Source organism: Delphinus delphis, chromosome 8 (genome assembly GCF_949987515.2).
Source record: "Delphinus delphis chromosome 8, mDelDel1.2, whole genome shotgun sequence".
Lineage (NCBI taxonomy): Eukaryota > Metazoa > Chordata > Mammalia > Artiodactyla > Delphinidae > Delphinus > Delphinus delphis.
The window spans coordinates 16,528,538-16,555,835 of NC_082690.1; the positions used below are offsets into that span (position 1 = coordinate 16,528,538).

Here is a 27,298-nt window from a genome sequence, read left to right on the forward strand (position 1 = left end):
GCGCGGACGCCAGCCGGAGGTCGGCGGACGGTGACATCGCGGTCCCCGGAGCCCAGCCCCGGCTGAGCTCCCGCCCACCACTCCCCACCCCTGCAGGACGCGCCTCTCCAACAAGCTCCGACCCTTCCCAGCAGGGGAGGCGGGAAAAAAGCGAAAGCCTCGCCCACAGCCCTGCCCCCAGCCCCGCCGCTCCCAGGCTCCTCTGGACTCCGCGCATCCTCCTGGGATTGTCTCGGAGGGGACCGCGCCGTGCAGGTAAGTGGCTGCGGTCGTGGCAAAGTTGGGTTCTTCTTCCGGAGAGGGAGAGAGGCTGGGGTGGGGACAGATCGCGGGGCGCCGGGATGCTGCCAGGGTTGGTTTGTTTCGGTGGGTGTGAGCGGTCCTCGCCGGGCAGCTGCCGCCTGGGCCGCGGAAACCGGGCAGCGGATGGACACCCGGAGGTGGTCGTCGGAAGAGAAGAGGGGCTGCCGAGGGGAGGCAGGTCGTGGCGGTGGGAGTGAAGGTGTTCTGGAAAGGGGCTTGCCGCTACCTGGAGCTTGGGGCTACGGTTTTGGGAGAAGGGGAAAGGGCTGCTCTCCGCTGTGTCCAGGGGGTTTTCCTTTGTTACTTGGAAGCTTGGACTCTTTAAGTGGAGTGTGCGGAGGTGAAGAGAGGGAGGGGGCCGGCTGTGTGTGTGCACACATAACCATACAAAATGGAACTTGCTGGCTCGGTGCTTGGGGGACAGGGAGAGCTGGGGCTGGGCAGTGGGCACTGGGAATGGGGGCAGATAAGGAAGGCTGATTCCAGGGCATGGGGCTCATGCGAGTGTCTGCATCAATTTTCCTCTCCTCTCGTCTAACCAGTCCTAGCTTCTTCCAGGGGGCCCTGACCGCCCCTCCCCCATTCCCTCCTTTCCTGGTACCCAGCCCTCTTTCCCCAGCAGGGCTGGCCCTGGCACAGCCTTCCCCATTGTGTCTCTTGGGCTTCCATGGAGACTTGGAAGGGCCGCCCGGGGCTACTGGCGCTCGCTTCTGGGCTCTTACAAGTGGTGGCGGGTAAAGGGAGCACCCGACGGTGGGAGCCGGGAGCAGCCACACTGGAGCAATGGGCCTGGCTAGGCCCCTGCTGCCCACCTCCAGACACGGTGGGCTGTGGCTGCCGGGGCTTCTCGCCACGAATGGGGCCTCTGTCTCCACTTGCTTTGTCTCCTTGGCGTTGTGCTCTCTGGCTGGGCCCAGATTTCCAGGTTTGGAGATGGATCAGTGGGCAGCCCACGTCCTCTGTTGAAGGATCCCTCTGTGAGGGCCCAGTACCCTCATACTGTGTATGTGTGGATATGTATATCTGTTTCCGCAACTTAGCCTTTTTCACGTGACCTGCCCAGTAGTTGCCATAGAAACCCCTCTTCAATTCTCAGCCTCCCTCCTTTTCCTGCCCATTCTTTACCTCCATATCTCCTCCCCTCCCCCCAACATGGTTGCCTAGATACTGGTTATCCCTGACTTCTCAGAGTAGGATACCCTGGAGAGCTAGCTAGCTCCCAGCTCAAAGTGATGTGGCCCCTACCCCATCCAGGCCCCCCAACACACAGTACGCATCACAAACACACCCCAAACATATGCACACTTGCCACACCACCTATACACTCACACACATACCGCACATCCTACTTGCCACACACACTGCATCAACACACCACACACACATATATCATACCACACGTACACCACACAACACGCCGAATACACCATACATATACCACACCACAACACGTCACCCCCAATGCCACACGTACACCCTGTCATCGCACGGTGTGTGCTTTCACACATACCAGCAATAACATCCCATTGCTTCCCCAACACACACGCAGTACTTCTTCGCAGTAGGTCTCTGGCTGGAAGAGAGAGGGCAGTTTCCTAGCTCTGTGCCAAGGAGCATGTAGGGGAAGGCTCAAGAAGGCCAGAAGGAAACACCTCCCCAAGAACCCTGCAGAAGAAGGTGGAGAGGAATGCACTTCCAGATGTCCTCAGAGGGCAGCCCCTCTCCTAGGAGCTAGATGCAAGAGGCTGGGCATGGACCAGAATTTAAATCTCTCCATGGCAGCTTTCTACCTGCCGTGACCCTGAGAAAGCCTGAGGCTCCTGGCCCCTCCTAGGAGGCTGGACTCTGCTGCTGAGGCTTCCTGCCTAGCAGAGGATCAGGCAGCTCTGGGACCAGCAGAAGGCTCTGAGCCTCCCCAGAGGAGGGAGGAAAAGTGTGACTGTGTTTGGAGAGTGGAGAGCGGAGAGCAGAGAGGGCAGGGAGAGGAGACAAAGCCTGGATGGGGGCTGGGAGGAGAGGGGAGCCAGAAAGAGGAGCCAGGTGAGTGTAGAAAGTGTAGGTAGGGTGATGGCAGGGAGGAGGTCCAGGCTATCCTCCCTCCCCCAGGTACACTTTCCTGCTTTCTCCTTGGCTCCGCCAGCCACATCTGTGCATCTAGGAGAGGAAGTGGGTTTGCAGAGGGCTCCTGGATTGCCAGGGCTTTTCTAAGACCTGTCGCTTCTCTAGGGGTCCTCGTGGTAGTCACCGGAGGCAAGGGTCTCCTTCCTGGCCGCCTTGTGATCTCTGGACTGACTTAGGCCCCATTTCATTCAATTATTCAAGGAATTGTTTTAAGTACTTACAATGTGTTCATTGCTAGGGCCATGAGGGTGAGAAGGAAGACACAGTCCCTGACCTCAGAGTCCTAGATTTCTCAGAGCCGGAAGGGGAACATCCAATCAGGACATCACGTAGATGGGGAAACTGAGGCTCGGGGTCACACACCCAGCTGTGGCTGAGGCCTCTGACTCTTTAGCCAGGATTTGTGACCCCCATACTTCCTGTCCCACATCACTTGCCTTCTTTTCTTTATTGCCAGCAATCCTCTGGGGACCAGGATCCCTTTCAAAGTGTGGGTGCCCTAGTGGGTGGGGAGCCTGCTCCATCCTATTTTCTGGGAGAATGTGGCCTGGAGAGGGGCCAGGAGGAGCACTTCCCTAGACCCTGGAAACTCCCCACAGCCATAGGAAAGCCAGCCCACCAGACCCCCCGTAAGTCAGAGCCCAGCCCTGTTGGACCTAGCTGGCTGCCATCTGGGTGGCAGACTGTGCCAGGCAGCCCCCAGGACTCACTGTCTGACAAATCACCCACCAGCTTCTGCCTGAACACCCTGGAGGAAGCAAACCAGTCATGACAGGCACAGCCCCTGGAGGCAGAGAGCCTGTAGCAGAAAGGCTGCGAACTGGAGACAGACCCAGGTTGTAGTCCTGGCTGTGCTCCAGGGGGAAGTGCATTCGTGCCACAGATATCCTTTAGGATGCAAACGGGGTTTCTGGCAAAAGTCAGAAATGGTTTAGACTGATCTCAAGCAACTGAAAGCCTCCACGATTTTAGACCTCTGTTTCCACGTCCGTCAGCAGAGGGGCTAGATTTCATGATTTCTAAGGCATTTCTGCCTCCTAATTTTTATAGATTGTACAGTCTTGAAAGAGATCCCTTTTCTCTCCGGGTGCCAAACTGTACTCATGATTTCATAACACAGGGTTGTAGCTGAGCTGAGCAGGAAAGGGGCTGGTCTCCGGTCACTCCGGAGAAGGCCTCCCCTTTCACCCCGTGGGCCAGGAGATGCTGAGGAAGCTCAGACTGGGCTTCTTTCTCTCCGGCTGCAGTAGCCGGTCCCCCTGGACACCATGTGCACCTGGTCTCTTCTGCCAGGATGAAAACTGGGGCTGGGTGGAGTCTTGGGAGATGTGGTCTCTGGAGAGGATGAGGTCCAAGGCCATCATTTGCTGGGTCTATGAATCCTCTGGACGGAGAGCCTTGGACCAGCTGGAGAGCGTGACGGGAGGTGCCGATCAGGGTTTTCTGTCTCTAATGAGAAGCAGGGTGTCTCTGGCCAAGACAAAAGCTTGGGACCAATTTGGCATCATCTTCTCTCCTCTGGAATGGGAAGGAGGAGGGGCCCTCTGAGCTGGGAAAGTATGAAGTCAACTTGGAGCTCACACAGGAACACGCTTGTTACAAAGATGCGCGGGGGAGCGGGGCTGGGGCCCTGGGAACCAGGCTGGGACCATGGGAAGGTGGCTGCTGAGCGCAGAAGATCTGATCTGAAGCCAGGGATGAGGGAGGATCTAGTTGGAATGACAGTGCCCCCCATGCAGCTGGAGGGCAAAGCCAGGCCTGGGAAGGGACAAGAGGCGAGGTCTTAAATTCATACAAGCCATCCCTTGAACAAATGTTAACTGAGTCCCTCCCCTATGCCAGGCCCTGTGGGCTTCCCAGGACCCACAGAGCTGTGAGAAAGTCAGATGCTGGTTTCATTCACCGGAGCCCTCCTGCACCGGTAGATCCATCCATTAGCCCTGTCCCTCCCTCTCTCCCCAGCTGACCTTACCCGCACCTCCCCTGGGAAGGCCCTGCAACGTCCTTCTTCAACAAGCAGGGCTCCACGCTTGCTCGTGTGTCGCTCACACTGGCACACACTCTCCCCTTCTCACACATACGTGATCTCCGTACCTAACACACAGGCATGAGCTCACAGGTTCCCGAGCACCCTCTCACCTCACCCCGGTGCAGTCTCTCACCCAGACCATTGTGACCGCCTCTTCCCTTCCACTTTCTCAGCCCCCATCCTTTTACCACTGATCTTGTGGCCCCATATGTCCGACCTCTCCATTGCCCTTTTTTTTTTAATTTTTTAAAAAAATTATTTGTTTTATTTATTTATTCATCTTTGGCTGCATTGGATCCTCGTTGCGGTGTGCGGGCTTCTCACTGCGGTGGCTTCTCTTGTTGCGGAGCACGGGCTCTAGGCACATGGGCTTCAGTAGTTGTGGCATGTGGGCTCAGTAGTTGTGTCTCATGGGCTCCAGAGCGCAGGCTCGGTAGTTGTGGTGCGTGGGGTTAGTTGTTCCGTGGCATGTGGGAGCCTCCGGACCAGGGGTCGAACCCGTGTCCCCCGCACTGGCAGGTGGACTCCCAACCACTGCGCCACCAGGGAAGCCCTCCGTTGCCTATTAATGAGGACAGGTACTTGGCACTGGCCCTCGAGGCTCTCAGGAACTTGGCTGCAGCCATCTCTCCAGACCCCTTCTCCAGATGGTCATCCTGAGCCTTGCACTTCCTACCCTCGGCCTCCACTCAGGCCCTAACAGGAATGAGCTGCCTCACTCCAGCCAGCTGAGTAGCGGGTAGCGGCCTTTGGAGACGCACAGACTTGGGGTGTAATCTGGGTGCTGACGCTTCCTAGTTTTCTTAACTCTTCTAAGCCTCAGTTTTCTTATCTGTCAAATGGGCATGAGGTTTGAGCCAGGGGTAAGCTATGTCAAATGCTTCTTGGTGCCCAGCATATGGTAAACACTCAGTAGATACTAGCTGCTATAATAATAACAATAGTAATAATAATGACACATGGTTATTATTAAAATGACATTATTGTTGTTATAGCATCCTTTGAGGCTTCTCTCCAGTGCTTATTCTTTCAAATAGCTTTTCCTAATTCCAAGTAAACAGACAAGCTTTCCTCTTCCTGGTACCCCTGAAATGCTCGATTGATTCTTCCCTTAGGGTACACGCCTACTGAGCCTTCATTTAGCTACTTATATCCACACCTGCTCCCCATACCCGCTCTCACCTCTTCAAAGGCAAGGTCTGTTTTTTGCCCCAGACAGGGCCTGGCACAGTGTCAGACATGGAGAAAGCCCAGAGAGCATCTGTGAACTGAACATATGTGGGAAAAAGTCCTCACCCACCAGGGCACGGTGAAAGCCCACTTGTCCCTCTAAGCTCTCTCCCACCTGTCACTCCTACCCAGGTACCCACCACACATACCTGAAGGATACATTCCTTTATGTCCATGTGTCATTTCAGTCTGCCTGTTCCTTTGGTAGAGTCTGAAAACTAAGAGTCAGACCCTGTCGGAGGTCTGGAGGTGTTTAAGGGCTGAAGGCGATGGAAGGAAGCTGATTCATCACAGCGTTTTGGTGATTGGGGCTTGACGGAGACCTGGAGAGCTGGCTGGAGGAGGTGGGGGCAGGGGAGCACTGAGAAAGTTTTAAAATTCCTTTAAAATTCCACACAGATCCTCAGGTTGTTCTGGGCTTAGATTGGATTATGACTAAAGGCATAATGATACTGAAGCATCCATTCATTCAGTCATGGGCATTTACTGAGCAGCTACTATGCAAAGTGTTGGAGATTCAGAGATGCCTAGAATGTGCCTCTGCTTCCAAGGAGCTCACAGTCTGATGGGAGAGACGCACATGGTCGTGATGGTGGTACCTGGAGACAGGCATGGGCCTTGGCTCTGTGGGAACTGGGGCAATGAGGCGTGTGGCAGGAGGGAGGAGACAGTGCATTTCCCGAAGCAGAGACAAACAAGGTCGGGTAAACCTCCACGCAGGCGACGGGACCAGGTTGGGCGGGTTTCCAGGTATGCAGGCCCACGGGTCAGGGTGCATCCCCGTGTCATTTCTACCCTCAAGACAACGTGAGCGTAGACAAAGTGCCCTGTAGGTTCAAACGCGCCGCCCAGAGCTGTGCTTTCAGAGGAGGTGGGCTGTTGAGCGGAGGCTGGAAGGGGCAGGGACTGTGGTCTGGCTGTGGGCAGGGTTACTCGGGCCTGGCCCCTGGGCCTCTGGCCGCTGCTCCGAGTTTCTGTTTCTGCCGCTAGGACTGTTCGTCTGGCCTCTCTTGAATGGGCCTTTGTCAGTAGGCTGCCCACCATCCAGACTCCCCGGAACTGGACTGAGATCCCCCGGGGGGCAGGGGCGCGGGCCCCTGGGCTGGCAGGTGGCAGGCATAGTCCCGCTCCCTTACTCACTCTGGACAACTGTATCACCGGCCTGTGCTGGGGTTGGCCGCACAACGCTGCCCTGTGTGCCTGCCTCTGAGGGCTGTTGGGACAAGCCCACAGGGTGATGTCTGGGATGGCGCTGCAAAGACGGTCGTAGTCGGTAGCGATGGGGGAGGGGGGAAGCAAGGCCCTCTGACCCTGCTGGTGGGCCAGCTTCAGGTCGCTCCAGGAAATCTTTTTAGAAACCAGGCCTGTGTTTGTGATTTGTGAATTCGGTGTGTCCGCTTCTAGGGAAAGGGTCTTATTTCTTTTTGTGGTCAGGTCTTTTCTTCCTTTGCCTCAGAAGTAATCCCACATTAAAGATAAAGGTGCCTCCGAGTTAAAATAGTAAGTTCTCTGTACGTGATAAAGCAGTTTTGTCCCTCCCATGCCCCCCCTGTGCAGCCGGGTTGGATTGGGTCTGGGCTCACGGAATGGGAAGAGCTTTGAGTCATGGGGCCCAGCGGGCCCAGCCTCCAGCCTCCCAGCTGTGGGTTGCCCTCCTCCCTGAAGGAAGGACGGTGGGGCAGACCCAGGGATGGGGCTACACAAGGGGGCCCTGCCAGGCCTGAGGGCCCTTGTGATGAGAGGGACCTGGTAGGAAAGGGCCACCCTGGTGGGTGTCAGCAGCGATGATGGGGGCCAGAGGCCCGGCCCTGCTTGTAAGGAAGTCCAGCTGCCCTGGGGCAGTGCAGGGAATTCAGTAAAGTGACAGCAGCCACTATGAGCCCCTCGGCCTGTGAGAATGTCACCACCCTCTGCTCTCTCCTGAGTCCCAGGCTTTGAGTTCTCTCTGCTCTTCAGCCCTTCTCTGGAATTTTATAGTTAGGCTATTAAAGAGAATAATTTATGTTTATGCTTATTTGATGAGCGTTTAACATGCAGATCAAGGGAACACATTGCATGTTCCTCTGAAGGGTACAGGTCCATCAGCAACCTCTGGTTGGACCCAAAGCACTTGTTTGAAAAGGCAGCTCTAAAAGCCTTTGCTGGATTTTGGCTCTGGTCTGACCCAGAAGCCCAGCCCCTATCACAGAAACATCAGACACCACCAGCAGAGCACAGGGCTCCACACCGCTTGCCAGGAAGGTGAGCATGTGTGGTTGGGGAGCTGTTTTGTTTTAAAATGAATTAAAAATTTATTAAGTTATTTTTAATAGACTGTTTAAAGAAAAATTTTAGATTTACAGAAAAACAGAACAGCTAGTACAGAGAGTTCCAATATAACCCTCCTGCACAGTTTCCCCGATTAATGTCTTACATTAGTGTGGTACATTTGTTACAATTGATGAAATAATATTGATATATTATTATTAACTAAAGACCATGCTTTATTCAGATTTCTTTAGTTTTTCCCTAAGGTCCTTTTTCTATTCCAGGACCCCATCCAGTTAACCACATCCCATTTAGTTGTCGTGTCTCCTTAGGGTCCTCTTGGCTCTGACAGTTTCTCAGACTTGCCTTGTTTTTGATGATCTTGAGAGTTTTTGAAGAGGACTGGTCGGGTATATCGCAGGATACCCCTCAATGGGGATTTAGCTGACGTTTTTCTCGTGATAAGACTGGGCTTATGGGTTTGGTGGAGGAGAATCACAAAGGTAAAGTGCAACTTTTATCACATCAGATCAAGGGTACATACCCTCAGTACGATTCATCACTGTCGATGTTGACAGCGCTGGGTTTCCAGTCCCTTTTAGTGCCCCCACTTCAGCAGGGTTCCAGGGCCTGGTGATCAGAGCTGTGCTTTCCACTCCTCGAGACAAACATCGATCTGTCAACCAGCACTCGCTGGCTGTCTGCACCGCCCCAGGTCTTACAAGTTGTGGAGTAGCACAGAGAGCTTCCAGGCAGGAGAACCTTATTAAAGAGAGCATTAAACCAGAATGTGCTGTGTGGCAGATCAGTGCTAATGACAGGTCACAGGCTGGAGAAAGAAAGTCAGCCCGTGGGCTGGAGTGGCAGTTGGACAAAGACAGCATTTTTCAACCTTGGCTACACGTTAGAATGAGTGGAGAGATTCTAAAAATTACTGATGCCTTGGTCCCACCCCCAGAGTTTAGAATTTGATGGGACATAGTTGATCCCCATTATTATTATGAAAAAGCTCTCCATGTGATCCTGAGGTGCAGCCAGAGCTGAGAACTGGAATAAACAGGGGAGGGAAGGGCATTCTAAGTGGAGGGAACAGAATATACAACGGCCTGGAGATCAAAACATGCGTGGCAGGGGATGGGAGTAGACCATCTTAGCTGAAAGTAATGGGAGAAAATACTGAAAGGATAGAAAAGGGAGAGACTTAGAGGTATTTATATGCCAGAATAAAAGTTTTGATTTTTAAAAAAATAAATAGAATATGGAAGCACCATGATACACTTGAGTTTGGGAGAGAAGTGATCAGCATACCAGCAGCCCAGGGGCGCAATGATGAGGGTCTGAACTATAGAGCGAGCAACGGGAGAGAAGATGATAGAGATAGCGCAGGAGTCAGCGTGGCTGGGACTTTGCCACCGACACCACGTGGAGTTCGGCAGGCGGGGAGGAAATCCTGTGAACTCAGTTAAGACTGTAAGCTCCGTGAGGCAGGGACTGTGTTGCTGCAGCTCCCCCAGTGATGACTAAGGTCCTGGGCAGCAGTAGGCCATCAAGAAATGTTTGTTAATTTGGTTACTGGAAGGATAATGATGCCACTCTTTCCAAAATTACACCTTGCTCCAAAATTATCCTCTCTTCTCCACCAATTTCTCCACCTAAGTGCAGGCGGATCTCAGCTCTTTGGAAAGCAATCTGATTAAATAACTCAGGCCGAGATATAAATAACTGTTAGGAATGTAAGTATTTACCTTTTAAACGAAGCATTTGGTTGAATTAAGCACTCTCTCCTTGGGAGAATGTTGTGGGCGTGGATATATTTTTGAGTAGGGGTGGTCTTTATTTCAATTCTACACCCTCATCTAATTCTGAACCATACCAGAAGAGAAGGGGATCTGCAGCTTGGCAGTCTGCTCTGAAAGGCTGTCAGTTGCTGGGCTGGTAGTCTGTTGGCATCCCCTGTGAGCTTAGCTCCAATGGACAGGATGCCCTACAACTGGTCTGGGATGCTGTGTAGCTCCCTGCATACATACACGGATGTTCTGCTAGGCAGAGAGCATCAGGGTGCCCAGTAGCTGCTGTGGGGAGACTGGGGAGGGAGAGAAGAGAGCCCGTGGTGGTGCTGAAGCTCAGCTGGGAGCAACGGGAAGACCTGTGAACAGCTGGGGGCCAGCGATGGCTGAAGGATATGCCAGGCCTCCTCCCGCCTCCTGAGGGGCTCCAGGGTCCCAGCCTTCACATCAGTCGTAGTAGACAGAATAGAGTTGAGCAGGAAACTGTGAAAGGGAAAAAATGACATAATACATGCCAAAGTTAAATAAAGCTATTTACTTTTATTTGGGTTATTCCCTCACACTGGTTTTTCTCCCCTGGCCTGGGTAAGAACACTCCCGTCCAATGAGCCCTGCATGGTCTGGGATCAAGGTCAGCATTTTGATTTCCCTTAGTCCCCATGCATTGCCACATGTGCCAGGGAGGCAGCAAGGAAGAGTGGAAAGGGCCTAGCGTGTGGCATCCACAGAATTAGGAGCCGATGCCAGCTGTGCCATTGTTAGCTGTGGGGCCTTGAACGAGGCAACTCGGAGCCTCACCTTCTCTAATCTGTTAAATGGCAATGATACCCAACATCGCCTGCAGTTGTGATGTTCCTTTGAGCTAATGCTTGTGACGTTGCCTGGTGAGTCGGGTGTCTTACAGATGTTTGGTGTTATCAACATCACCACCATCACCCTCATCATCCCCTTCAGCCACCGTGGGCAGGTAGCAGGAGCAGGGTTGGGGGGAGCGTACACAACACCATCGGTCCCCCTTTGTCTTAACGACAGCCACAGGTACACTCGAGGGTCTGGGGCTGTAGGACAAGAGTCTCTGAGCTGATATATCTTGCCTCAACCTCCCTTAAATCCAAGAGGCAGGAGGACCAGGGTGCACAGTATCCCAGTCTAGCAGAAGTCTGCTCGGCCCTGCCCAGCAGGCTGCTTGGACAGCAGAGACCCTGTGTCTTCCCCTGGGCAGCTGTCCTACAGTCAGGGAGGGGGATGAAATGTCTTCTCCCAGGAGCTGCAGCTGTCCGTTGACTCTCCTCCCCACGCCCTGCCCAGGGGCATTTTCCCTTCTCTGCTCTTTGGAGCACCCGTGTGACTGGGGCAGGCAGGGTATGGTGGAGGCACACAGGCAGCCAAGGATGGAGGCCCAGCTGGGGCCTCATGGGGAGGGCGACAGCGTGGAGCCTTGCTTGATGTTTCTACAAAGCCGATTTCTTTTCTCAGCAGTCTCCGCCTCTCCTTGCTTTGTCACCGTGTGCATCTCTTGCTCAGTTTCTGCTGGGAGCCCCTCCCCTTGGCCAGCCTCCGTTCTGTCCTGCAGACTCTTCCTTTCTCTTCCCTTTGCCTGCCTGTCTCGCACTTCTCTTTGGGCCCCTCCCCGTTCAGCCGCTCTTCCTCTGGGGTTTCTTTCCTCTTCTGTCTCAGGTCCTGTCTTGCTTCTGTGTCTCTTGGTAGGGGCTCACCCATGTGGCCCCGTCCCTGCTGTCCCAGGCAGATCTGAGCTCCCCACGCCACTTGTTGGTGGCCCTGGGTGATGCAGCCTGTTTTTCTGGAGGCCAGTGGCTCTGGGGAGCCTTTTGCAACTGTAGAGCCCTCCTCTGCCTGCTTCCTCTGCGGGCTGAGGCCTGTCCCCCGCCTGTGTTGGGAAGTGAAAGGGGGCACCCGGGGCCTTTCCCCAGCTGTGTTCTCTGTATCTCTTCCCCATTTCCCAAGAGAAGCTAGATAATAAAGGTGGAAGCTGAGGAAAGAGTTGGGGGGATGGTGATAGAATCAACAGTTGACACTTAAAAAGCAGTTGGTATTTACCATGCAGAGTGCTCGGCTGTGACATGGTATCTCTTCATCGCAAATGACCCAAACAGCACTGCATCTGCCTGGGGGCAAGGCAGGGATTACCGGTTCATAGAGCCGGCCGGCCTGTGGGATGGGCAGAGCAGCGCTGGGCTGAGAACAGATGAGCTGGAGCACGGTCAGCCAGTACCCTGTCCCCATCTCTTCTCCCTGCTTCTCTCCCACGGGCTCTTCACCTGTGAGCTGCTGCCTGACTGCCCCCGCCAGATCCCCCCACCCCCAGATTTCACAGCTTGGCTGCTTTGACCCTTCTTCCCTTGCCTCCGGACGATGTGACAGCCCCTGGGGGAATACCGAAGTCTCAAACCCAGTCCTTTTAGCAACAAGGGAGGGGCTGTGATTGGCAGCCCCCAGTAGACCTGTAGCTTTGGAGTGGGGGAGGAGCTGTCTCCCCTCCAGAGGGGAAGGTGTGGGCAATTAACTGTGCATGCACAGAGGCTGGTTCATCTAATCCTCCCAGCTCCTGAGATGCCTGTTATTGTTCCTGTTTTACAGTTTCAGAAGCAAAGGCTCTGAGAGGTAGAGTGACTTGTTCAAGGCCCCAACGCCACCGGGTGGCAGAGAGGCAGGATGGTGGAGTGGTTCAAAGCGAGGACTCGGTTTGCAGGGCAGAAATAGAGGCACAGATGTAGAGAACAAACGTATGGACACCAAGGGGGGAAAGTGGCGGGGTGGTGGTGGTGGGATGAACTGGGAGATTGGGATTGACATATATACACTAATATGTATAAAATAGATAACTAATAAGAACCTGCTGTATAAAAAAATAAATAAAATAAAATTCAAAAAAAAAAGCGAGGACTCGGGAGCAAAGACTTTAGACAACTTGCTTAACCTTTGTGTCCTCAGTTTCTCCATCTGTATAATGGGAATGATCAGAGCCATTTCCTAGAACTACTATAAGGATTGAATGAGTTAGTACACGTAAACCACTTAGAACAGTACTTGGCATGCCATGAATGCCTAATAAATATTAGGTATTCTTATCACAGAGCTTCACAGTTTACAAAGAACCTTCACATATATTATCTCACTTGACCTTTGTAATAGCCTTGGAGTGGGCAGGGGAGTTGGCTGATCCCCCACTGCTCCCGACACCATGCTGTCACCTCTGACCTAATCAACAGCATAAATCCCATAATCTGTTACCAAAAAAAATCACCCTCTCCAGTGAACAGCTCTCTGTCCAACAAGGGAATAGAAATTCTCTTTTGGGGGTGAGCTGGCAGGCACTGTCCATGCCGCTGTCTCCTTCTCTCGTGAGTATGTATGAAGCCAACAATGTTAGAGGGCTTGGTTGGTAAATGTTCACCCAGAGGCAGGAACCCCTCTTTGCAGAGTTCATTTGATTCTCTCAGGGGGCTGAGCCTTGCAGCCTAAGCCCGCTGGACTGGGACAGGAGTAAGGAACAGAGTGGCAGTTGCTTGGGAGGTAAGCCCTCTGGGAGCAGCAGGGCAGGTGGCCCATCATGGCCCTTTGCCCTGAGTGGGTGTGAGCCCTCCCCTGGGATGTGGGGCTGGGCGGGCTGGAATCCAGGACTCACAGCAGGAAGATTACCCTTCCTACCCCCAGCAGGGAAGCAGACTGAGCTGGGCAGAAGTTTGGGATCCAGCTCTCACTCCCCAGGGGACTGCTCTTCCTCTGCCTCAATTTGTTTCCCTTTAAAATGGATTTGATGGTAACACATATTTCACAGGCTACTTTTAAAGATTAAATGAGAATGAATACTTAAAGTAGCAGAAATAGCACCTGACCTGTATGCTGTTTATCGTGATTATTATTATCATTTCTTATATCCAATCCAGGCCCCAAGCTAGGCTTCAAATATGGGCTTCCCATCCCAGAGTTTTCATTTCCGCCAGGGAATTCTCCCAAGATGGTGTTCTCATGGAGAGCCCAGGAGCCTGGCAGTGCTTCTCTGCTCCCCGCCTCACTGCCCTCGTCACCCGCATTCCTAGAGGTGCCGTGTCTTCTTTCCTGGCTCCGGCTGGGCTGCCCGAGGGCTCTCGGGCATTGCTCAGCCTTCCCTGCTGCCGTCACTGTGCTCCTCTCCTCCGGCCCTGGCCTGCCCACTGCCCAATCCCAGCAGACCAGAGCAGTAGGCAGGGGCTGGAGGCGTGGGTTCTGGGCCCGGCTCTGCCCCTGACTAGCTGGACGAATTGGCTGCAGCACTCCTCTTGGGGCCCCAGTCTCCTCAAATAAAAAGTAAGAGCTTTCATCTCAGTCATTCGAACTCACTGGCATTCTGTGATTCTAACTCCGTCTGGTAAACCTCAGATCTTGCTTATATCCTATTTATATACAGTGGAATTTTCTTTTCACCAGCTTCTTTGTCGCAAAGGTTTGGATACGTCATAGGCTAAATCATACAATAACGTGTCTAGGGTAACCTGTTAGCCTAAACGTTGGGGCTCGGGCATTCTGTGACCCCATAAAAGGCTCCCTTCTGGCATGTGCTGTCTGGAGAGGGGGCATCATCTTTCTCTGGGGATCCTGCCAGTACCCAGGCCTTGATGATACCCCTGGGCATGTTTTTGATGGGCTGAACCCAAAGGAAGGCAAGCAGGTGGGATGGAAGGGATGGGAGGTGAGGCCTTGGGGGCTGAGTGAGACGGAGATGAGGATGAGATAATGATGTTCCACTGTAATTTGGAGCCTATACATTTGAAAGGGAGGTCATTTCTGAGTTATTTTCACAATAGAACTGGGTATTCTGATCTACCTCGCTGCTGCGTGTAATCAAAAATAACATAGCCTGATGCTGGATCATCAACTAGTGGCTTCTCTTTCTGAGCAGCTTCTACCCAGCAATTATGTGAAATTATGTGACTCAGATGGAAAGATAATCACCGGAGAAACTCTTCTGATTGCTTTTCTCCTGCACATGCAGAAAAGCAAGTGTGCAGACAGCAGAGAGATCAGGGAGGAAAATTAACATGCATGTGCTATTGCCGCCCAACGTGTCAGCTGTTTACCAATGTAGAGATAAATGAGAGCATGGAAGGGAGCAGAAAAATGAATGGAAAATCAATCCTTTCTCAGGAGATGCTGCCGAGGAAGCAAAATGTGACTGGTTCCATTTTCTACATGGGGAGGATGATCTGAATGATCTAGAGTTCAAGACTCCCCATCTAACAGTGATGATTTCGCCAGAGCCCCCTCCCAGGGAGCCAGGTCCTCAGGCACCCCCCAGGTAGGGGGTCCATGACCTCACATGCACAGGAAGCTAAGGTAATATTCCCGAACGTCCTCTCCCAGCTCCACCCAATTCTGCCTTGCTTTTCCGTCCTCCAGAGATCCCTCCCTCCTTGCTTCCATCTACTTCTTAAACTCTGTGGCCTGGAAATGAGATGTACCACTTCTACCACCTCTTAATCTCCCCCTCCCCCTAGCCAGCCCCAGGCAGCCCAGCTTCCTTTCTGGGATAAAGGAATGTGTGGGAACTGGGAGGGTGTAGGACACAGAGGGGCGGCTGTGTGGGAGGGAGGGAAGGCAGAGAGAGAGTCTCTGGTGCATCAGTGAGAGAAAGGCGTTTTGTGTCCCGTCAGAGGCTCTGTATGTGTACATGGCCACTCGACTCGAGGGCAGTGCCAGGGGTACCAGCGGGATTTTAAAAAAATGGGTGTGGGGGTCCAAGAGGCACCCTGAGGAAGCTTGTGCTGAGGTGTGGCCGGTATAGTCCAGGCCTGGGCAGCAGCTTGACCGAGCGAAGTTGGTCCCTTTTCAAATCTGTAACAGTATTTCTTTCAGCTCACTGTAACTTGATCAGGAATGTTTTCTTTAGAATACAAAGACAGGTCTTTACTCTTTAGCCTGGCATTCAAGCTCCTCTAGAGGCTGTCTCCCAAGTGTCTTACCAGAATTCTCACCACCCACACCCTCATGCTTTACACAACCCAATTATTCACTGTTTTGGAAGGTATCTTACTCTAGAAATGGCAAATACTTTGCAGATGGCTGTCACGGCCCCCTCCTGCGCTATGTAGACATTACTAATGGATGAAGGCCCTCTCTCCTGCCCCACTTCATTCAGAATCCTTCTGAGGAAGCCACTAAAGGTGGCCACTTTTTTTGTTTTGTTTTTAATTTATTTTTGGCTGCATTGGGCCTTCGTTGCTGTGCGTGGGCTTTCTGTAGTTGCAGTGAGCGGGGGCTACTCTTCATTGCAGTGTGCGGGCTTCTCATTGCGGTGGCTTCTCTTGTTGCGGAGCACAGGCTCTAGGCACGCGGGCTTCAGTAGTTGTGGCACATGGGCTCAGTAGTTGTGGCTCACGGGCTTAGTTGCTCTGCAGCATGTGGACCAGAGCCCTGGACCAGGGCTCTAACCCATGTTCCCTGCATTGGCAGGCGGATTCTTAAACACTGTGCCACCAGGGAAGCCCAGGTGACCACTACTGAATGAAGTACCTTGAGGTTCCACTTGAACCGAACTTGAACTTGAATACTATTTGTTATCCCCGCTTCCCATTTTCCCTTCTCACTGCCTTTGCTCATGCTCTGTCCTCTGCCAGAATGCCCTTCCTCTTCTCTCTTCTTACCCCTGTCCATCAAAATCCCATCCTGCTTTCAAGGTTCAGCTGGAATGTCAACTCCTCCATGGAAATGTCCCAGGTCTCCTGTTGTATTCCCTGCTCCCCTTTTCCGTGCCCTGCTGGCTGAACCTTGAATGTAGTCTCTGCCTTTTGTGAAGCTCTCTTCACATTTGCTGATACACCAGAGCCCTCTGCTTTCAAACCTTGCCGCCCTGTCCTGTTCACCTGTTTATCCCTTGCAGAACCCGCTATCGTATAACCCCGTCTAGGAATTCAGTGTGTATGTGTGTGGGGGATTAACTTGAACGTGAGCATCTATGGAGGTGATTGGGGGGAGCTGAGGGGAAGGTGTAGCAGTGACTAGTGGCCTGGAACCCTTGATATGTGTCCTTCCTACTCCCAGGAGGGGCCCTGCTCGCCTAATAACCCCTCTCCTGGCTAGAAGAAAGTCCCAGCTGCTACTCCTGTTCAAGGGGAGGGGATTACACAAAGGTTTGAATACTAGAAGGTTGGAATTATTGGGGATCACATTAGAGTCTGTCCACCCGAAGGGTGAAATTATAAACAAAAACTGAGTTTACAACTAATAGATCTTCATTAAAGAAAATTCTAAAAGATGTTCTCTGGGAATTAAGAAAATGGCTTGATGGAGGTCTGAGATTCAAAAGGAATCACGAACAAATGAGTTAGTAAATAAGTTGTATTAGTTATCTGTTGCAACATAACAAATTACCGCCAAACTCAGTAGCTTAAAACAACAAACGTTTGTTATCTCACACAGTTTCTGAGGGTCAGGAGTCAGGCAGCAGCCTAGCTGGGTGGTTTTGCTCGAGGTCTTTGATGAGGTTGCACTCAAGCTGGCAGCCAGGGTGGCAGTCAGTGAAGGCTGCAGAACCTGCTTCCAGGCTCACTTCCGTGGTTCGTGGCAGCCTTACTTCCTAGTGGGCTTTTGAACTGCGGCTCTCGGTTCTTTGCCACGTGGGCCTCTCCACAGGGATGCCTGAGCATCCTTAAGACATGGCAGGTAACTTTCCCCAGAGCAAGCGATCCGAGAGAGAGAGAGCAGGAAAAGAAAGCTGTGGTGCCTTTTATATCTAATACTGGAAGTGACATATCAGTTCTGCCATGTATTATGGGTCACACAGACTAACCCTGGTGCACTGTGGAAGGGGAGTATACAAGGATGTGAATACCAGGACGTACTGGGGGCTCGCTTGAAGGCTGGCCACTATACACGTGGGTGAATCTGAACAAATGTTCTTTCCAAGAAATAGAAACACTAGCGTCTGTTTCATAGGATTAAGAAAAGAACTGAAAATTGGTACAGTAATAGCATATATATCATGAAGGGGGTGATTTGTATTTTTCAAGAAGAGTATTGTACCTAATAACTATTATACATTTTAACTTTAGACTTTTAAAATCTTTGTTAAGTTGAATACTGTTTTGGTCTGTTCAGAGGCTGCTATAACAGCATACCATAGACTACATGGCTTATAAACGATAGCGATTTATTTCTCACAGATCTGGAGGCTGGGAAGTCCAAGGTCAAGTTGCCAGCAGATTCAGTATCTGACGAGGGCCTGCTTCCTGGTTCATAGACAGCGTCTCCTCACGGACCCCTCACATGGAAGAAAGGGCAAGAGGGCTTCCTGGCGTCTCTTTTAGAAGAGCACTAATCCCATCACGAGGGCTCCCCCCACTCATGGCCTAATCACCTCCCAAAGGCCTACCTCCACATACCATCTCATTGAGGATTAGGTTTCAACATATGGATTTTGGGAACACAAACATTCAGTCTATAGAAAATACAAATGGTAAAATTCCAAAGGTAACCACTAAAAGACTAGAAATAACTTGTGTAATTTCTCAAGCAGTAGAGGGAGAAAATGAATAAGAAAAAAAAAAAAGTCAAAAGAGAAATACACGTAAGAAAAGTAGGGAAGAACAGATGGTAGAAATCAGACCAAATATGTCAATAGTCACAATAAAGTTGAATGGAGTAAACTTGACAGTTAATAATCAGGTTGAATTTTTAAAAATCTAGCTCTTTTAAGATAGAATGCATAAAGACACAGAAAAGTAGAAAGTAAAATGGAATTTAAGACAGGATCCCTATATAATCCTAAAAGGTCCAACCCACAGGACAATATAACAGTTTTAAACTTTCTGTTACAATATTGTGAGAAACACAGGGATAAATTTATATGTCCTTCCTCACAGTGGCAGACTTTAAAGCACCTATCTCAGTTTTTGGTAGGTCACACAGTCAAACACTGAGAAAATATATAGAAATTTAAATAACACCACTAATAATCTTAATTTAATGGGCATATAGAACTTTCTTCCCAACAATGAAGGAATTACACAGAATATAATTTTTGAAATAAATAACCATATACTAGATCATAAAGCAAGTCTCAGTAAATTTCAAGGTATCTATATCCTACAGACCACATTCTCTGACCACAGTGCACGTGTTAGAAGTCAGTAACAAAGGCAAATTAAAAGTCACTCTACATTGGGACATTTTAAAAACAGGCTTCTTAATGCACAGGTCAAATAAATTATAATGCAAGTCTGAAGTGCTAAGAACTAAACGATAATCAAAAAGCCACATTTCAAAGCTTATATTTGGAGTGAAAGTGGCACTTAGAGGGTTATATAGTCTTTTTATTTATTTATTTATTTAGGGCTGCGTTGGGTCTTCGTTGCTGTGCGCGGGCTTTCTCTAGTTGTGGCGAGCAGGGGGTACTCTTTGTTGCGGTGCGTGGACCTCTCATTGCGGTGTCTTCTCTTGTGGAGCACGGGCTCTAGGTGCGCAGTCTTCAGTAGTTGTGGCTCGCAGGCTCTAGAGCACAGGCTCAGTAGTTGTGGCATATGGGTTCAGTTGCTCCATGGCATGTGGGATCTTCCCGGACCAGGGCTCAAACCCGGGTCCCCTGCCTTGGCAGGCGGATTCTTAACCACTGTGCCACCAGGGAAGCCCTGGTTATATAGTCTTAAATGCTGATATTAGAAAACAAGAAAGGCTAAATATTAATGAACTAGGCATCCAACATAAGATAAATCTAAAGCAAAAAACAATAGAATAAACTCAAAGAACCTATAAGGACATGTATTTTATGATACTTTATATGAAATGTCCAGAATAGGCAAGTCCGTAGAGACAGAAAGTAGATTAGTGGTTGTCAGGGACTGGGAGAAAGGCAAAATGGGAAATGACTGCCAGTGGGGACCCGCTTTCTTTTTGAGATGATGAAATGTTTCTTAGTGCTGATGGTTGCAGTTTTCTGAATATACTAAAATCATTGAATCATACATTTTAAAAGGATGAATTTCATGGTATGTGAATGGTATCTTAATTAAAAATTTTTTTTTGAAGAAGAGCAAGGGACTGATTAAAAATATATATTCAGGGTACTGTTTACTTTTGGGAGTAAGGCAGAGGGATGGGTTGGAGGAAAATAGAAGTAAATGTAGCAGTACGTATAAAGTTCTAGTTCTTAAGTTACTTAATGGGTGTTTCCTTTATGTTTCATTACATGTGTGTTATATATATATATATATTTTTTTTTAATTTAATTAATTTATTTATTTACCTATCTTTGGCTGTGCTGGGTCTTCGCCTCTGTGCGAGGGCTTTCTCTAGTTGCGGCGAGTGGGGGCCACTCTTCATCTCGGTGCGCGGGCCTCTCACTGTCGCGGCCTCTCTTGTTGCGGAGCACAGGCTCCAGACGTGCAGGCTCAGTAGTTGTGGCTCACGGGCCCAGTTGCTCTGCGGCACGTTGGATGTTCCCAGACCAGGGCTCGAACCCGTGTCCCCTGCATTGGCAGGCAGACTGTCAACCACTGCGCCAGGGAAGCCCACATATATTTTTGTACATATAAAATGTAATATGAAACTTAAAAGAAATACAAATATTAAATGAAGTAGCACTGAAGGCAAATGACTGCCTTATGAGAAACGCTCCTTGAATTGGGAGTCCAGAGTTCTGGGTCTGTGCCTTGGCCTGACCCTGGATGGAGCTGTTCTGACCTCTGCTGGCTGGGAGGTGAAGGGCAGCTGGGGGCTGCTGGCTGCGGGGCCGGAACGGAATAGGGCGTGAACCGACAGAGCAAGCATGGTCCTGGCCCCTAGACAGTGTGCAGGGGGTTAGGCCGCTGCCAGTCTCACCCCACTAAGAAAGAGGAAGCAGCCTTGGGTTTCGTGTTTCGGGTTTCATTCCCCTTTCCTCTCTGGCTCTTTACCACATTCCTTTAATTAAGCCCAGGAATGAGGTGTGTGTAACTGCACCGAAATCCATCCCTGGGAGGGACCAACCGGCCCTGCCCTCTGCCTCCATCCAGGGGCCACTGACCCCAGAGACCAGGGGCTTGAGCTCACGAGCAGAAGTCTCAGGCCCTTTCTGGGGAAGGAGAGACCAGGGCGCCGATGCTCAGAGAGCATGTCTCCGTGCTCCCTTTGTTTAATCAAACCACCTATCTGGAGGATTATGAACTAAAGTCTATAGGAAGAGTTGACCTGGGCACTCTGGAGGTAAGAGCGTGAGGGGTACCTTGATGGAGAGCTGTCAGCATTTCAGGGTTTACTCTAAAGAGTCCAGGAAACAGCAGGCCTTCCTCCCCAACCCCTGGCTTACCTGCCGCATTTAATCTGATAGAAAGAAGAACTTCCGCCAGTGGGTCTCAGCTGTAGGGAACCAGGCCAGAAAGTCCCAGACATCTTAATGAGCTAGAGATGGCCACATCTCTAGGTGGCCCAGAGAGGAGGACACAGGTGATGTGATCTCCCAAGCCCTTGGGGTTTTATGACTTTGGCACCAGAGAGGCAGCCGGGCAGAGGCATTCCTGAGCTGCGTTGGGATCCAGACTGCGCTACTCGCTACCATGAGTGCCCTTTCACCTCCTTAACCTCAGCCTCTTCACCTGCGAAATGGGTTAGTCACAGTGCCTGCTAGTTGAACTGATTCTGTTGTAATTGAACTCATGCGTGCAGAGCACTCTGTAAGGAGTCTATAAACGTCAGCTGCTTTGGCTCTGTTGTCTGACCTCACACCGTGTGGAGAGAGCTCAGAGTCGGGGTGGGAATCCAACTGGGGCCCTGAGGGTTGGAGTGGGGAGTCTCCTACCCAGAGAGTCATTTTCCTCCCTCCGTCCCCAGACGCCATGGAGGTGGTGTTGCTCTACCTGTGCGGCCTGCTGGCCCCGGCGGTCCTGGCCAATGGTAAGTACCCCTTTCTGGTGGAAGGTCCAGGCCCTTTGGGACACTAGGGTTGGGGGGCTCTCAGGTTCTACATGTCTGACCAGCTGTCCCGCCTTTAGTCAGCAAAGAAAGTCCTGGAAGGCAGCAGCTAACACAGCCCCTATTCCAGCCTGCCCACCTCTCCCCATGGGCTCCAGCCCTCAAGCCCACCAGGTCCCTGTAGACTTTTAACCAGAACTTTGGGAGTCAGCCTTGTACATCAGTCTCTAGATTGTGCAAGTCACGTGTCCTTCCGTGGTCTTAGTTTCCCCACCTATAACAAGAGGAAAATAGACCCTGCCTTTTGATGATGACATAAGGTACAAAGGAGCAATAAATGTGGATACTGTGAATGCAGACTGATTGGTGCTCTGAGCTGCACCTGCCTTTGGCTTCTAGGCTGGCCCTGGCAGGCAGGCCCACCCTTCCGTGCTTCTCTGGGCATCTCTGCTTCGTGGGCCCTGTTTCCCAGGAATTCCTTTGTGGGGAGTGAGGCCTGTGAGACAGGGTAGGATATTTGGGAATCAGGATGTGTAGCTGTCTCCCCCTTGACCACACCTGTTTGTTTTTCTAGCAGCTGAGCAGGAGAAAGAAAAGGACCCTTTTCATTATGGTGAGCAGGGACAGTGACCCTGGGTGGGGAGGGGGAGGCACAGCCCCGTCCAGGGGAGGGATGGACACGTTCTCCCTGGCCCTTCCCCTCTTTCATCTCTCACTCTTGTTCCTCTGGCAGACTACCAGACCCTGAGGATCGGGGGATTGGTGTTTGCTGTGGTCCTCTTCTCGGTGGGGATCCTGCTTATCCTAAGTAAGTTTGTTTGTTCCTTTGTTCACTCTAAGGGCAATGTCTGCAGCTGTGAAGTGAGTGGGGAACGGTGTAAGAGACTGGCGGTTCTCTTTTCTGGAGAGGGAAGGAGCCTGTCTGTCTTCCTAGTTATCTCCAGGGCCTAGTACACTGCTGGGCACATAATAGGTGCTCAATGAAACAGTGAAGAATGAACAGAATAAGTGCTCGATGAAAACAAGCACAGATACGAAGGGGCGGAGGTGGCTGTCCCCCTGCTGTCCCCATCAGGGCGCAAGTGGGGGAGTCACAGGAGAGGAGACAGGGGCTGTCTTTAGAGTGCTCCAAGGGGTGTGCCCCTGCGTGTGTTTCCCCTCGTGAGCCTGGGCTGCGTGGAGCTGTCTGCGTTTACATGGTCAAGCAGACAGTGGTGCTGTAGCCATCCAAACTGCTGACGGTTGAACCTTGGCCGCCGAAGAGCCCTGCTCCAACCAGTGATCGCCGCATGCAGCTGTGCAAACCGTGCAGTGCCCAGGAGTCGGGGCTGCTGTTCGCACAGTCTCACAGATTCACTGGGCAGCCCTGCTGTGGCTAAGCCAGGACATTGACCTTGGATGGTTTCTTTGCTTTTCAGGTCGTAGATGCAAGTGCGGTTTTAACCAGAAGCCGCGGTAAGGATGCCATGGCTGTGGACATGTGGGGTGATGACGCTAAGAGGGGACAGGGAGGGGCCTGTGGTGTGTGACCCCAAATGAGTGTGCTTTTGGATTCTTGTCTCAGAAACAGGCTGTGTGTGTTGGGGTAGAGGTGGAAGTTTTGAGGATTGTCAGACAGTCTTTGGGGCAGAGGAGATGTCAGAACATCAAGGGTTAGCCCATCCTTCTTTTTTCTGATGTATGTGTGGGGTGGGGGAAGGGGGAGAAGGTGCTGGATCCTTGTCTGGAGGCCCTTGAGTTGGGCTTGGGAGAAGGGAAGCAGAGGGCCTCCGGGCCTCTTCTGAGATCTGTCTCCTCTCTTCAGGACTTGTGACACTGCCCTGTGGTCACCTGCTCATGAGGTTCTTTGAGCTTTGTGGAATGTTGGGCTTCCTTTCGCCCACCCTCTACCTCCACCTAAGGGCACAACCCATTAGTCCACCATGGTAACCCAGGGCAGCGCTGGACCTCAGGAGTCCAAAATCTGTGGCAGGACACAACCCAAGACCCCATGCAGCCCTAGGCCATCTCTTCCCAGTACTTAGCTCTCTCAGGGGCCGACATTGAAGGGTGCCTGTAAGCTCCCCTGACTACATCCCCTTTGGCCCTGGCCTCCCCCGCCCCATGAGCCCCATGGTGGGGAATGATCCACTATGACTTGGAGGAGAAGGATCCTAGGGCCCTGCCCCAGCAAGGTGAGTGGCGATGCTCTCTGGGTTTGCCCTGGAGACCTCTGACGGGCTTGCATTTCATCCTCTTGCAGGGCTCCAGGGGACGAGGAGGCCCAGGTGGAGAACCTCGTCACTGCAAATGGTGAGTGTCAGGACCACCCGCCCAGGTGGGATGGAGGGAATGGGCAAGGGTTCTCCTACAGCTTGAGGGTCGGGGACGGTTGCCAGGTGCCGTCGTCTCTTGAGAGCTGGCCGGTCAGACGTGCTTGCATAGTGCCAGAGTGGGGGGTCCCCGGGGCTCTGCTGTGCATCGCTCCCTCCCCTCCACCAACAGGCTGCTGCTCCTGACGGCTGCTGTTTACAGGGAATCTTAGTGTTTGGCATGATACAAAGTGCTTCACTTCTCATTTAATGGGCGCACAGCCCCTCGGGGTAGGCGTCGTTCTCCACATTTTACAACCAAGGGACTCAGAAAAGTTAAGGAACGTGCCAGGTTCTCTAACAAGCGAATAACAGGACAAGGATCTGCCCCAGGCCTGTCTGACTCGAAATCCACATGAGTCACCTTTGCTGTGCGGGTCAGGTTCCCCCCAGAGACAGGCACAGTCACGGCTGCGGCAGGGGGTGGCCCGCTGGGGTGAGGGGTTCATGCACTACCCTCCATTCTGGTTCTCTTTCCAGCAACGGAGCCCCAGAAAGCAGAGAACTGAAGTGCAGCCCTCAGGCACAAAGGTAAGATGCTGTCTGCCTGCAACTTCCTGTCACCATCACCGTTCTGACTGAAGTCCGGCCGAGGAGTCATCAGGGAAGAACTGGGCTAGCTCTTGCAACGCGCCCAGCTTTTATTATGAGCTGTGCTCTCAGGAGGCTCATGTCTGAAGGGTGATGAGACAGACGGATTGAAACCTCCCAGGTGTACCACACACACACAGAATGAGCAGTCGGGAAATAGAGCTTCCGTAGCAACCCAGCGGTCAAGTTGATAGGGTGCCATCCTAGCTACCACGTGGGCATGACTTGGGAGAGAATTAGTCAGTGAAATACTCCTAATGTCAAAGTAGCATAAAGACAATGGCTTTCAGTGATGATTCAGAGAGTACCTTCAGGCCGCTTTTTAAAGTTAACATTTTAGTCTTAAACTTTCCAACCCTACGTAAAAGTAGGGAGAATAGTATATGACCCCCCCCATACCAGCATTATCAGTTCTTGACGTTTAGGGGCGCTGTTTTTAGTTCTATTTAGTATCTGTTTCCATTGTTCATTATATCAACAGTAATGCAGGAAAGTAACAAATGCTTTACAGTTTTCAAAATGCTGCCACAAACACAAACTCACTCAAGCCTGCCGGAAGATGTAAGAAGGACAGGTAGGGTTTAGCCCCATTTTACAGATGAAGAAACTGAGGTCAGACAGAGTAGCCATACATATAGTAAGTAACCGGCTGGAACTCGAGCTCAGGGCTTTGTAGTTGAGTGCTGCATCTCACTACACCCCTCTGCTCCTGCCCGTCTCCCTTTATAACATACCCTGGAATATACTGGGGCGTGGCGGGGATCAGTCTTCTATCAGCTCACTTCTGCCTTTTTTTCCACACAAGCAAGGGATATACTTTATCCTAAATCGTAAGTTAAAGGAGATTTCTGGATGTAAAATGCCTGACACACCAGCTTTTACCATCACGGTAATAACACAGGGTACTTGTGGAGCATTTGAATTCTTTCCTAAGGGTGGGCAGAGTGGGGCTCATTACCTCCTGTCTTCTAGCTGGGCCTCGGGAAGGTTAAAGATGCCTCAGTTTGACGTAGATCCAATCCAGGAGGCAGGCATCCCAGCTGCAGCTCGGTGTTCTGTCTATGTCATGGCAGCTGGCAGCTCGGAATCTGGGGAGCGGTGTGGGAAGGCTCCAGGGAGAGCGCCTTGAGCCAGCAGTTGTCTTTTTTTTTTTTTTTTTTTTTACTAGAACTTCCTCGGAAACCCTGTTTTCCTGAGTCTCAGGACTGTGAGCGATTCTTGGAGGTGTCCTGAGATAGAAATCCCGGGTTTAACAATTTCCTTTCCACATCTACCAGGTTCCATCCCCCTGAGAGAGCCCTTCTCCTGAGCTCCACCCCCTCCTCCACCTTCATCTCCTGGCCCTGCTTCTCAGGCTCATCCTCCTTGATTTGCTGAGAACAAGGCACTCAGAGTGGGTCTCATCTTGGGAGTTTCCGTGGGCAGAGGGTCTGTCCTAATTAATGGCTGGGAGACGAGCAGGTAAAGAGTTTTGAAAGGAAGCCAGAGTTTCGTTTTAATTTAAATTCTCTCTCACTTCAACCTCCAGAACCTGAAGGCAGCTGCTTGAACCTTTAGATGCAAATTCTGATGCTTAAGAAAACCGGCCACTTCAGCAACAGATCTTTCCCCAGGAGAAGCCAAGAACTTGTGTGTCCCCCACCCTCTCCCCAACCCCTCGACACCTGTCCTCAACTTGATGATGCAACCCCGGCCTCCCTGCAGCCTGTGGTCTCGTCCCCCTCCTGTGACATGTGTCTGTGTGTATGTGTCTGTCTGATGATGTGGTCTTTGTGGCTGCTTGTTCGTGGATGACATTGTATCTTAGTGAACCTGGCCCCACTTTCCTGGGCAGGAGCTGAGCCATGTGGCTGTCAGCTCGTCTCTGCTCTCCATGGCCCCATCACCTTGCACTCCCGGGAGTCTGCTTTGTCCCTAAGAGGCCAGTTCCTTCTCTTGATTTACGGGTGGATGGAGGGGTTGGGCACGGGCGGAGTCTCCGATTGGCTTGGGACTTGGGAAGGTTTACATCACCTTCGTGATCCTTCTACATGGCCCGTCTTCACTCCTTTTATAAGAACCTTGCTTCCATATTTGTCCCTGGACCAAGTCTGTTCTGAGGTCTCTCGGCAGTGGGAGGTTCCCAGCAAGGAGCTGATGAGCCCGCTTTGCCCTGGGGCAGCTACACCCCTTCCCTGGTGCCCATCTGCCCCACCTTACTCCGCCCCTGGGGAACGTGCCCCTTGCATATCTTCTCAGCAATAACCCCATGGGCTCTGGAACCCCACCCCCTTCTCCAGCCTTTCCTGCTCCCAAGATGCCCATCTATAGCCCAGCTCGTCTGGACTCAGACTCCTGTCCCTGGACTGAGGCTCTGTCAGGTGATGGCTGAAGGGGTGCATTCAGCTGGGGCCGGTGCTCTGGGGAGGGGCAGCTGGGAGAGCAGGGGTCCTTTGCTTCTCTGTCCACATCCCACTGGCCAGGCAGCAGCGGGGGCTCCTGCACCCTCTGCTCGCCTGTCACCGGCCAGAACGGCAAGTGCAGTGGCTGTGCTGCGGGTTAGGGACCCAGCAGGGCTCCGCGGAGCCCTGCTGCAGGGGGAACAGCACGAGGTCGAAGCTGGTGAAGAGAGTGGAAAATCAGACCCCGCCCCTCCCGCTCATCGTGTTCTCGTGGAAACTAACCAAACCGTGCCGCTGTGACCAGGACTGCTGTTCTCTGTGTCGTGATCTCTCCTCAACAACGACGAAAAGGAATAAAATACCACTTGTTTCCTAGTG

The 27,298-nt window shown here is 51.8% G+C and overlaps 1 protein-coding gene across 2 annotated transcripts; it reads left to right on the plus strand.

The window, feature by feature from the left end:
• FXYD6 (FXYD domain containing ion transport regulator 6) lies at positions 1 to 27,298 on the plus strand. 2 transcript variants are annotated; one of them, XM_060017158.1, is made up of 8 exons: positions 1 to 255; positions 21,517 to 21,579; positions 22,175 to 22,210; positions 22,331 to 22,405; positions 23,016 to 23,052; positions 23,840 to 23,889; positions 24,429 to 24,479; positions 26,068 to 27,298. In XM_060017158.1, the coding sequence occupies exons 2-7, from the start codon at positions 21,522 to 21,524 to the stop codon at positions 24,455 to 24,457; spliced, it is 285 nt and encodes a 94-aa protein (XP_059873141.1). In that variant the 5' UTR covers positions 1 to 255; positions 21,517 to 21,521; the 3' UTR covers positions 24,458 to 24,479; positions 26,068 to 27,298. The 2 variants fall into 2 exon arrangements, with proteins under 2 accessions (XP_059873141.1, XP_059873140.1); XM_060017157.1 differs by having other exon boundaries at positions 14 to 255; positions 22,172 to 22,210.